The sequence below is a fragment of the Mesoplodon mirus genome (genome assembly GCF_964341445.2).
Source record: "Mesoplodon mirus genome assembly, chromosome: X".
Lineage (NCBI taxonomy): Eukaryota > Metazoa > Chordata > Mammalia > Artiodactyla > Ziphiidae > Mesoplodon > Mesoplodon mirus.
The window spans coordinates 119,736,428-119,749,526 of record NC_138981.1 but is presented as its reverse complement, the minus strand read 5'-3'; the positions used below and the strand labels follow the sequence as shown (position 1 = coordinate 119,749,526).

Sequence of the window (13,099 nt, the reverse complement as noted above, 5' to 3'; positions counted from 1 at the left end):
TACTGCTGTCCTGAGCAGTACTATTGATTTCCTCAGTCTCCTGTGTTCAAATGTGTGGAGTGATGTCTCTTGAAAAGAGGCCTTCAGGTCCAGTCTGGAGAGAGAAAGAGTTTCATAATTTGACTTTCTCTTCCTCACATTGCCCTTTGGCTAATTGTATTTGCACCAGAATCTTTTAATTGAGGAAATGTGTAATTTATAGAATATGTTAGCTGCCTTCCAACTATGTAGCAAGTGTTGATTTCCTTTCTAAACCATTCAGTAATAAAAATAACTTTCTCTTAATTGGGTGCTTTTTCTTTGTTTGTCTACAAATGACAACAGTAATGTAATATCATTGGGAATAAGTCCTGTTAATACAAGGAACACTGAAGATAAACACTTTGATAAAAATTTGTTTTTATTTACTTATTAAATGAGTGTCATTTTCTTCTTTTGGGAACACAAACACTTTCTTTAGAAAAACTTGCTCTCTTTGGCCTTCCTACTTTAGAACACTCTTCAGGGACTTTGGGAATCATCAGAATTTTATGGCTGGTACAAAACTTGGAAATCCCCTTCTGTAGCAAAAGGAGCTAGATCTTTAAGATCTTTAGCTTCCATCATATTTCTCTGTTCTACATTTTTTTTTCCTTTAAAAATCCTGAGCCTCACCTTGAAGGCCCTTCAGTGGGATAAGAATCAGGGAGCTCCACCCAACTGTTTGAAGCTATGCCCAAGGTTAAACTTACTCCTATGTGAAAGAATGTCTTAAAGTTTCAAGCCTAAAATTACACTAGCATTTTCCCTCATTTTAAAAGTCAGAACCTTCAGTAGAATTTATTAGATATGTCTTTGCATCTTATCGAACTCCCTGAAGGTGCCTTTTTAGCTAAAATCCTAATGCAGTACTCTTGGTAACTCCTTTTGCTGTTCTAAATTTATGGTAGAAAGAGTGATACTTTAAAAATGAGAAAGTTCTGCTTGACATTGGTAATGAAAATGGAAGTAGACTGCTGTGATGCTCAAAATTGGATGTAATGCCTACATCAAGGAGAATTGATAATAAAGTGGATACAGTCATTTAGCAAAGTGAACAGTTATTCAAGCTACAGCTCTGCTTATTTACAACCGGCTGCTTATTTACAACTAATCTTCAAGTTTAGTGATTTTGTTCCATCACATCCAAATCCCAGTAGTTAGAAAAGTCAGTGCTCCTTCTGCTAGCCCCTTCGCAACTGGTTGTTAACTTTGTTATTTTCAATAGTTACTACTTCATTTTTTAGCTGCTCCCCTGTTTTCTCATGATACACAGAAATATTAGAACAAGTTATTTGGAGCATTAGCTTCCCCATCAGCATTTTTAAGGCTAAATTGGAAAATGTTTGGACTTTGGGTACAAACAAGTAATGTTCTAAAGCCTCCTTTTGTTTAAATTTTTCAATTTAATAGACTTTCAAAACTGAGGTTCATTTCCTACTCCCTCCTTTAAATTAGGAAAGTTATTTATCAAAGTTATATGGTTTTGATTTCAAATTAAATTAGGTGATAGATATGTGAGGGGTGACCCACAGTTTTGTCACATCAGAGGCCACATTTGTGTACCAATTATTTAATTCACTATACAGAAGATGAAAAATGCATTGCATATACTTGGAAAGCTGGCATTTTTCTGTAGAAACTTTTAAAACATGTTCTAAATGTCACGGTTGCTTTTTAAGTTTATGGTTGCACATTAAGATAGTATAGAAATCCACTTACTTCTCTGAGCAAGAACTGACTTATGACCAAAAAAATCTCTCCATTTTCATCATTGTATATGAAACAAATGCTGTAAACATCTTATTCCTGAGTTAACATTGTTTTTGGTTTGTAGCAACTGACTAAGTCTGAGAGTCCACTTTTTAGGTAAACAAGGCAATTTGAATAACTTGGTATTAATGTGGCTTTAATTCAATTTCAGTTCTAATTAGAAAACTCTTTTCTTAGTCTGCATCTAGACTAAAGTTCATTCTTTATCTCACAAACAGTGGGAAATAAATGAAACTTTTAGGCAGGGAGAGGTCATGTGAACAGAACCACATTTTGAAAAGGTCATTCTCATTGCTTTGTGGAAAATGGAATGGAAGGGAACAAAAGTGGAGGCAAGGAGTCCATTTAGGAGGCCAGTGCAGTAATCCAGGTAAGAGATGATGGCTTGGACAGCGGTGGTAGCAAATACGGAAAGATGTCCCAGAGATACATAGGAAGCAAAAATGGCAGGACTGGTAAGGAATTTCTTGTAACCGATGGTTAAAGGTATCTTCCAAGTATCTGAATAACATGGCTGAGTAGATGTCCTTGTCATTCACTGAAATAGGACATCCTGAAAGAGAACTAGATTTGAGGGACAGAGAAAGGATCATGGATTCAATCTCCTTTTACATGGCTCTGTGCCTTCTTGCACTGGGTTATTTACCACGTAAACTCCCTCTAATCTTTCAAGGCTCAGTTCAGAAGTCACCTGCTCTTTGAAGCCTTCTCAGGCTTCTCTTGGGTAGGAAAAAAATCATAACTTCTACTGTATCCCCATAGCATTTTGCTCATGCTAGTTTTATGACATTTACCACATTAAATTGAGTGAATACATGATTGTCTTTTTGGCTATAGCATAAATTCCTTCTGGGTAGAAAAGCCATATCTTGACCTTTATTGTACCTGCTAAAATCTTTGTTATCTGGACCACTGCCTGGCACACAGTAGGTGCTTGCTGAATTGAACTGAAATGCACTGCACACCAAGTGGGATGACTCTTGTGAGCATAATCTAGTTCTAGTTTTACTAGAAAACTGCATTGAAATAATGTATGCTATATTGCATTTGTATTATAATAAAGAGAAGTTGAATTTGCTTTTTAGTTAGAGCAGTGGAGGAAATAGCCAAAACACAGGTTTTAATCAAAATTTCTTGTATGCCTTCTACATGCTGCACACTGTTGTAGGCACAGAAGGGAAGTGATCTTATGATATGTATGATATGCTCTCTGACCTCTTAGCAGTTCATGACCTGATATAGGAAAGAAGAGGGCATGTTGCAATAGTTTCCTATAAAGAGAATAACCAGAGTTCCTCAAGGAAGCAGTTCATTTAGTGAAACACAGGTAAACAAACAGTGGAGGCCTGGAAACAGCAACAAAAAATGTTCCCTTTCAATGTGTTAACACCCCACAGAGGACTCTTAACAGTCCCTAATGTTTGTTTGTTTAATTAAAAACCCTTTACTTAAGGAACAGAAGGTCAACAAACTAGAAGCTCAGCTGTTAGCCTTTTGGAGTTCAGTTTGTTGTTTTAGAAAATAGACCTTCAGTTATCAGGACAGTTAAGTGCTGATCTGAACTACTGCAGCTTCAGAGTGACTGGATCTGTGGTTTTGATCCCTTTTATTTTTGGTCACAAGCTGCCTTGGGAACCTGAAAACTGTGGACTCTCTTCTCCCAAGTGATACACATCCACACACAATTATGCACTTCATTTTGTTTTTTTTTGTTTTGTTTTGTTTTTTTGTGGTACACGGGCCTCTCACTGTCGCGGCCCCTCCCGTCGTGGAGCACAGGCTCCGGATGCGCAGACTCAGCGGCCATGGCTCACGGGCCCAGCCGCTCTGCGGCACGTGGGATCCTCCCAGACCGGGGCACGAACCTACGTCTCCTGCATCGGCAGGCGGACTCCCAACCACTGCGCCACCAGGGAAGCCCTATGCACTTCATTGTGAATGGGCTTCCCTGAGGTACTTCTGTGAACCCTGGGGGAAGAACCTTCTAGGTTAGCGGAACCTTGAGCCCATACACCTTTTAAAGAGAGGTCAGTAGTAAATCCCCATCTGTCGTATCATGCTCTACAACTTTGGCTTTTTCAGTCACCCTACCTAATATAATGGACATTTTCTCACATATGGAGACCATTCAAGTATAAATTTAGATCTAGGCTAAGAAACCTTTCTTTCTGGTTTCTGGTCTTCTTTATTAAGACATCTAGAAAATCCAACTTCTGGTGATTTTAAGATTACCTAGTCCTTGAGCTTAAGGTATCAGTGAGAAAGAAGGTCTTTGTGATTTGACAGTTGGCCCAAGAGTTTTCTCCACCTGCCCATGTACAATTTAGCATTGAAACCTTTTCCTATTACCAGTTACCAAAGCACAGGTTGGTGTGTTGTTGATTAAAATGAAAGCCCTCTATGACTCAAGGTTATGTGTACACCTCTGCTGTCACAGAGGTGGGAAGCGGTGATAGGGACAGAATTATACTTGTGATGATGATCAAGATTCCAGAGGTTAGCTCAGCCAAAGGAATTAATTAAATTAGTACATTCACTCATCCAACTAATTTATTGTCTACTTTATGTCAGGCATTGTGCTAGGTGTTGGAGAAAAAGTAATAAAAAGACAGATGAGATCTGCCCTTATAGATCTCATTGCCTATTGAGGGAGGAACTTTAATTAAATTACGCCCACATATAATTATTCACTGAAACGAGTGTTATCAGGGAAGTATAGGATGATATGAGAGCAGATAAAAGGTAACATAATTTAGATCGGGTTGGGGAAAGCAAAGCTGTGGGACTAGATGGCCCAATTGGAATGATCCAAGTGAAAACTTCACTCCTGAAAAGAATGTTTATATACTCTACCTCTAAGTACACGCTTATTTATATGTATGAGGTTTGGGTTTTAACATGCTTTCAAAGTGTTGTGATAATTTGGAATCATGAGTCATTATTATTAATATTTTTCAAGTTTCCTTTCTAATAATCTTTTTTTTTCTTCTCCCCTTACAGTATACACTTTGGAATTTCCTCCCAAAGAATCTGTTTGAACAGTTTAGAAGAATTGCAAATTTTTATTTTCTCATCATTTTCCTTGTACAGGTAAGAGCTCCATTAGAAACTTAATTTCCTTAACCAAGTTTCAATCCATTTCTAACCTTAAAATGCCCTGTGATTAAAAAGTTGTTTCAGGGCTTATTATAATAAGACTTGTTAAAATACTAATATTATATTTTAAGATATATATGATTTTACATATTTCTAAAATAGCTCTTTTACTAGATAACTCTAGTAAAACATCTAGGCTAGTCTGCATCTCATACCACATGCTCTTTTGCCACTGGCTTCCTTTATTTTCTTACAGGTGTCACATGCCCTCCTACCATAGAGACTTTCCATACACCCTTCACTGCACCTGGAAGGCCCTCCCTTCCATCTAGTTAACTTCTATTTACTCTTCAAACCTCAGTGTCTCACTTGTTTTAATATCTGGTTTTCACTGTAAGCTGCCAGCTCTACGAGGGCAGGGACTTTTCTCCATCTTGTTTAAAATAAAGCAGCATCTCTAGATCCTGGCTGATAATAGCATGAGGGTGACAGAATGGTGCTCAACAAATAGATGGTAAATGAATGGATGTATTTCAATCAAGGGGTTAGTTCAAGCCGGGATGAAAACTAAGCCTAAATTTAGAACTATTTTCTTAAACTTACAGCTATGTGGATTGCTTTTGTTTTAATGAAAGTTAACATTCACCCTGCTACCGGAATATGTTTTGTCTGCATTTCTGTCTGAAATGTTTGTAGCATGTAAGTGCTGCATATGAGTTAATGGCTTATTTTCATTTTACTTTCAATTTAATTTCTTTACCTAGGTCACAGTAGACACACCAACTAGCCCAGTTACCAGTGGACTTCCACTTTTCTTTGTTATAACTGTTACAGCCATCAAACAGGTAAATTCCTAATTTACAATTATACTTGCATTTCAGTCCTGTCTGATTTGAATTTCATTGTCAAAGGTTCTTTTTCACATTTATATCGAGTGGGTATCCTTGATGAATTTAGTTTATATTTTGTTCTTATTGAAAACACATGAAAATTATTGTAAGGTGCATCTTTAATTTATTTGCTCCTTTCTTCCTATTTGTGTGTGGTTGGCGGGGGGCAGGAATATAACCCTAAAAGGAGAGTAAGTAGAAGGTGCAGCTCAGTGGGGAAGTGTGAGGTGAATTTTTAATGTGCATTACATTTTTCATTGTGCTATATCTGTCTGAAAAATTCCCATTCTTGTGGACTTTTTAAATTGCTGCCTATAGCAAAGAACTCAAGAGCATACTTGAGTTTCTTACTTTAATTTGTTGTCTTTCCTGATGCTGCCGAAGGGGGTCGTGGGTAGAAGAGGCTTTTGTTCTTGTCAAAGTTCATACCTGTCACAGTTTATGATAGTGCCTTTGAAAAATTCCAGATGAAATAGAAAATGGAAACAGGAAACTGGAGGTGAAGGGGTGGATTAGCAATGTTTATCATGTAATCGGAGAGTCCATAGGACCTGACAGATTACAAGGATACTTTTAGACAATACTTATCAAAAGTACTTTAAAAAATCTCCCCCAAAACTTCCAAACTGTTTGCTTAACAATATTGGGAACATGGTTATCTTTCCTCTTGGGTTTATCTGGTCTTCTATCTTGCTTACCAGGAACTGCAAGAATATTTTATCAAGTGTTTGGTTGCTAAATAAAGACTTTTGGAATGTTATTTCCTTAGGCTGTTAGGATTATTTTCTTTAACATCATAGAATTGCTGGTTCCAAGAATAGCCTGTATGGTTTTCAAAAGCTCTTACTGATTCAGTTTACTCCCAGTACTAGTTCATGTTGGGGCCTTTCTTTCCTCACTGACATCACATATGAAGTGATAGCCTAGCATTGCCATAAAGAAGGACAGAAGAGGAATGGATATATAGCAGCTGAGAAAAAAAGGGGAAGGCGATCAAGAGATTTTTCACACAGTTAGATTTGAAAAGGTAAACTCATTATTATAAAGAAAGAAAGCAAAGTGTTGTAAAAAAAAGGAGATCATGCTAAAACAAATGAACATCCTCCATCCTTAGTTCTTTTGGCTTAAATTTACTCTAGACCAAAGGAAACCCAAAGGAAAATGAACTCTGATTACTTCTAACTCTAAAAAATGAACAACAATTTGTATTTTCTTTTGTCACCAAGTCAGTGGAGAAGTTTAACCATCGTTCTCTAAAACAACAGTTTTAGATAGATACTGTTCCAAAATAATCCTCCTTGCCTTTTCTATTTTCTGTCCCTGGGGAGGAATTATATTTCCTCAGAGATGATCACTCCAATGGTCTACTATACGTGAACATATTTAAGTGACTCGGTCTATAAGAAAATAACACTTTTTTCAAATTAAAGAGTGGAAAAAATGAACATTAAGTTGAATAAGAGCAGAATTAGAAAAATAAATCATAGTCCTTCACAATTGAAGAATGCCTGTGTTTTTTTTAATACTTATCTATAGAGTGCAGGAACCTTTTAAAGCAATAAAGCTATAGGGGGTATTTTGAAAGCATATCTTAGTTTTTGCTGCAAAAATTTACAGTGTTGTCTCTTTAGTATTCTGAGTTGAAATTAATACTGTAAGTATAAATACCTGCTGGTGACTCATAGAGGGGGTTATAGAAATTTATTAACAATTTTACTTCATTATGTGAGCTTGACTATGTCCTTATTTTTATCCTTCTAGGGATATGAGGATTGGCTGAGGCACAGAGCTGACAATGAAGTCAACAAGAGCACTGTTTACATTATTGAAAATGCAAAGCGAGTGAGAAAAGAGAGTGAAAAAATCAAGGTATTAAGTTTTGTAGTTCATTCTTTTTTAAAATTACAGTAAGAACACATCATTTTAAAATGTATAATTCAGTGGCATTTCGTACATTCACAGTGCTGTGCAACCATCAATACTGTCTAGTTCCAGAACATTTTCACCACCTGGAAAGGGAAACCCCCATAGCCATTAAGTAGTCATGCTGCATTCCTCCCTCACCCAGGCCCTGGCAACCACTAATCTCCTTTCTGTCTCTGTGGGTTTACCTATTCTAGATATTTCATATAAATGGAATCATACACTATGTGGCCTTTATGTCTGGCTTCTGTTACTTATTGTTATGTTCTTGAGGTTCATTCATGTTGTGGCATGTAGCCGTACTTCATTCCTTTTGATGATTGAATAATACTCCATCATATAGCTATACCATATTTTGTTTATCCATTCATCAGTTGATGGACATTTTAGGTTTTTTCTACCTTTTGGCTATTAGGAATATTGGTAGTATGAATATTCATGTACAGGTTTTTGTTTGAACACCTGTTTTCCATACTTTTGGGTATATACGTAGGAGTAGAATTGCTAGGTCATGTGGTGACTCTATGGTTAACTTTTTCATGAACCACCAAACTGTTTTCCACAGCAGCTATATACCATTTTATATTCCACCAGCAACGTATTATAGTTCTAAGGTATTGTTATTTTTTAATATCTCAGGCAGTTTAATTTTTATCCAAATTAATCATTGTTTCGTATTGCCCAATAAGAGTCCTGTCAATAAAATTTTAGACTTGCCCACATCAAATAATATTTTTTGTTCCCAACAGATTTTATTTTAATTAATAGTAAGCTTTACTTTTTAGAGCAGTTTTAAGTTCACAGCAAAATTGAACAGAAATTATGGAGTTGACATACACCCCTTTCTCCACACAGGTGCAACCTTCCTCATAATCATTATCCCCCACCAGAGTGGCATATTTGTTATAATCAATGAATCTCTAGTGGCTCATCATTATAACCTAAAGTCCATAGTTTAGATTAGGGTTCACTCTTGGTGTTACATATTCAGTGAGTCTGAACAAATGTATAATGACCTAAACACTATAGTATCACACAGAATCATTTCACTGCCCTAACCATCCTTTGTGCTCTGCCTATTTATCCCTCCTTCCAACCCGGGTCACCACTCTTCTTTCTACTGTCTCCATAGTTTTGCCTTTTTTCATAGTGTCATGTAGTGAAAATCATACAGTATGTAGCTTTTTCAAATTGGCTTCTTTCACTTAGTAATATGCATTTAAGTTTCCTCCGTCTTTTCATGGCTTGATAGCTCATTTCATTTTTTGGTCCAAATTATTATTTTTATTTATTTATTTTTTTAACATCTTTATTGGAGTATAATTGCTTTACAATGGTGTGTTAGTTTCTGCTTTGTAACAAAGTGAATCAGTTATACATATACATATGTTCCCATATCTCTTCCCTCTTGCATCTCCCTCCCTCCCACCCCTCTAGGTGGTCACAAAGCACCGAGCTGATCTCCCTGTGCTATGCGGCTGCTTCCCAGTAGCTGATAGCTCATTTCTTTTTGCACTAAATAATATTTCATTGTCTAGATGTACCAGTTTATTTATCCATTCACTTACTGAAGGACATCTTGGGTACTTCCATGTTTTGGCAATTACAAATAAAACTGCTGTAAACATCCACATGCAGGTTTTTGTGTGGACGTAAGATTTCAGTTCATTTTGGTAAACACCAAGTAGTGTGATTACTGGATCATATGGCAAGAGTATGTTTAGTTCATAAGAAGCTTCCAGGCTGTCTCCAACATAGCTACCCATTTTGCATTCCCATAAACAGTGAATGAGAGTTCTGTTACTCCATATCCTGGCAAGCATTCGTTGTCAGTGTTCTGGACTTTGGCCATTCTGATGGGTGTATAGTGGTATCTCATTTTTGTCTTAATTTGCAATTCCCTAATGACATATGGTGTTGAACATATTTTCATATGCTTACTTGCCATTTGAATATCTTCTTTAATGAGGTATCTATTAGGTCTTTTGCCCATTTTTTAATCAGATTGTTCATTTTCATATTGTTGAGTTTTAATAGTTTTTTTGGGGTTTTTTGGTATATTTTGGATAACAGTCCTTTATCAGATGGGTCTTTTCCAAATATTTTATCCTAGTCTTAAGGTATTATTTATTTATTTTTATTTTATTGTGTTATTGGGATAAAAAACACATAATACTAAATTTACCATCTTAACCAATTAAAAAATATTTATTTACTTATTTATTTATTTTTGGCTGCATTGAGTCTTTGTTGCTGCGCACGGGCTTCTCATTGTGGTAGCTTCTCTTGCTGTGGAGCGCGGGCTCTAGGCGCACGGGCTTCAGTAGTTGTGGCTCACTGGCTTAAGTAGTTGTGGCACGTGGGCTCTAGAGTGCAGGCTCAGTAGTTGTGGTGCACGGGCTTAGTTGCTCCACGGCATGTGGGATCTTCCTGGACCAGGGCTCGAACCGTGTCCCCTGCATTGGCAGGCGGATCCTTAACCACTGTGCCACCAGGAAAGCCCATGAAAGGGTGTTGAATTACGCCAAATGCCTTTTCTGCATTGACTGAGAGGATCATGCAACGTGCTGTTTATGTGTTGCATTACATTGATTGATATTCATATATATATCCTTGGATCCCAATGATAAATCCCATTTGGTCATGGTGTATGATCATTTTAATGTGCTGTTGATTTTGATTTGGTAGTATTTTAAGATTTTTTGTATCAGTATTCGTTGAGGAAATTGGTCTGTAGTTTTCTTGTAGTGTCTTTTTCTGGTGATGGTATCAGGGAAATGCTGGCTTCATAGAATAATTTTGGGGTTGTTCCCCCCTCTTTGATTCTTTAGAAGAATTGGAAAGGATTGTTATTTCTTCTTTAAATGCTTGGTAGAATTCTCCAGTGAAGTCATCTGATCCTGGGCTTTTCTTCTGTTTTTGCCTGGGCTTTTCTTCTGTTTTTGATTCCTGCTTCAATCTTCTCATTAGTTTTGGATCTACTCAGATTTTTTATTTCTTCGTGATTCAGTTTTAGTAGGTTGTATGTTTCTAGGTATATATCTGTTGGCATATAATTGTAGTAGTCTCTTATAATCCTTTTTATTTCTCTGCCATCAGTTGTGATGTCTTCTCTTTCATTAGCTGTTTGCGTCTCTCTTTTTTTCTTAGTCTAGCTAAGGGTTTGTCAGTTTTGTTAATCTTCTAATTTGTTAGTCTTCCAAAATTGTTTGTCAATTTTGTATTTTTTTAAAAGAATGTTTCTATATGAATATGGATTAAATTATAGAACCTAATGGAAATCAAATCCTCCAGAACAAGGGAACAAGATATATGGAACAGAAAGAGAAGAAGGTAGGTGAAAATACCATTCCAGAATGATTCAGGGCTGTGGTATGAATTCATACAAAATGATACTCTCCTCCCTATACTTTTATCAAGTATTATCATTGCTGAATTATTTATTAAATAACCGGAATTCCAGGCATAAGTTGTCCATATCCCCAGCAATAAGTAAATTGTCTTGCATCTTCTTATAGGAATGATGGGAGGAAGGCTACAGAGTGGGAGGGTTACCCAAGTTTGACATAAAATGTCTTTCTTCCACTCTTTTTTTCTTTTCTCTGTTCTCTGCATCCCAGAGGGGAGGACCTTGTGATGAATTAGAGTGGTTAGGATCTGAAGTTTCAAGACCAGTCGTAGAAACTCAGCTTTTTGTTCACATAAGAACCAAAGGCAGCATAAATGATTCATAGCATTAAACCTGTTGCTCCCAGGGCACGAAGTAAAATTGCAAAGCAAGTAAAAGTCTCCCACAACTCTCCTTTTCTCTCCTTTCCTCTTTCTGTTTTTGCTGTCACCCCCACTGCCTTAGAAGGACCCCCATCTTCCACCTTTCCTCACCAGGCTACTTTTCCTTGAGGCTGACCTCAACCAGGTATAATCTGAATTACATCAGTTGGTGCTGTTGTGTGAAATGCTGTTTGACTGAGCCCTTTCTGGAGTATTTGTGTGTGGAAAGAGATGCCTATAAACTAAAAGTGTCCAAGTGTTTGATTGCTTGGCTGGGGAGTGTGGGGACTCTTGTTAAGCAGGAGAGTGACTTATTCTGTATCCTCAGTGCATTGGGAATTTTTTGAAGGGTTTTTCAAAGCTAGGGGGTGACTTGATCTTACTTTTTTTTTTTTTTTTTTTTTTTTTTTGCGGTACGTGGGCCTCTCACTGCTGTCGCCTCTCCTGTTGTGGAGCACAGGCTCCGGACGCACAGGCTCAGCGGCCATGGCTCACGGGCCCAGCCGCTCCGCGGCATGTGAGATCTTCCCGGACCGGGGCACGAACCCGTGTCCCCTGCATCAGCAGGCGGACTCTCAACCACTGCGCCACCAGGGAAGCCCTGATCTTACTTTTTAAGAAAAGACAACTCTGGAGAGTGAGCACAGTAGAGGCATGAGCAAAAGTAGAATGAGGGAAACCTGTTAGGTGGCTACTGCCGTAGTATAAGCAAATGATGATAAGAGCTTATATTAGAATGATAGTAGAAGAGATAATAACAGTAAAAATAGTTGTTAACATTTATATGTTACATAAATATGCCAGGCACTCCGTTTTACATTCTATTAACTCATTTAATCCTTACTTTACAGCAGTCCTATGAAATAGGTACTTTTGTTATCCCCTCTTTACAAATAATGAAACTGAGGCATAAGGTGGTTAAGAAACTTGTCCACAACTAGTAAGTGGGAAAGCTGGGATTTGAATTGAAGCAAGTCTGGGTATGGCATCCATGCTCGTAAGCACAACTTTGTCCCTCCTGTCTTGTGATCAAAATAAATGTATGTATTCAGGATGGTTTTCGGAGGTAAAGTGTGGATTTACTGATGCATTCCATGTAAGGAGGGAGAAAAAGAGCAAAATAGAATAAAGATAGCCTCCTTGATTTTGGGCTGAGCAACTAGGTGCATTAAATAGTGCTATTAAACAAAATGCTGGTGCTAGGGGCTTCCCTGGTGGTGCGGTGGTTAAGAATCCGCCTGCCAATGCAGGGGACATGGGTTCGAGCCCTGGTCCGGGAAGATCCCACATGCCGCAGAGCTACTAAGCCCGTGTGCCACAACTACTGAGCCTGAGCTATAGAGCCCGCATGCCACAACTACTGAAGCCTGTGCTCCTAGAGCCCGTGCTCCGCAACAAGAGAAGCCACCGCAATGAGAAGCCTGTGCGCCACAAGAAAAAGCAGCCCGCACTCGACGCAACTAAAGAAAGCCCGTGTGCAGCAACGAAGACCCAACACAGCCCAAATAATTAATTAATTATTTTTTTAAAAAATGCTGGTGCTATTAAATAAGCTGGAGAAGAATAGGTTTGGGGGAAAAGGTGGGGATGAAGGGAAATCAGGAATTCAGCTTGGGCCATGTTAATTT

General features: G+C 37.8%; 1 protein-coding gene across 4 annotated transcripts in view; it reads left to right on the top strand.

The window, feature by feature from the left end:
• Window positions 1-13,099, top strand: part of ATP11C (ATPase phospholipid transporting 11C (ATP11C blood group)) — a 167,652-nt gene that overhangs the window by 77,098 nt on the left and 77,455 nt on the right. For all 4 annotated transcript variants that reach the window (XM_082610483.1, XM_082610481.1, XM_082610480.1 and 1 more), the window contains 3 exons: window positions 4,792-4,881; window positions 5,652-5,732; window positions 7,539-7,646. In XM_082610483.1, coding sequence (XP_082466609.1) covers window positions 4,792-4,881; window positions 5,652-5,732; window positions 7,539-7,646 — 279 coding nt within the window. The remainder of the gene's footprint in view (window positions 1-4,791; window positions 4,882-5,651; window positions 5,733-7,538; window positions 7,647-13,099) is intronic.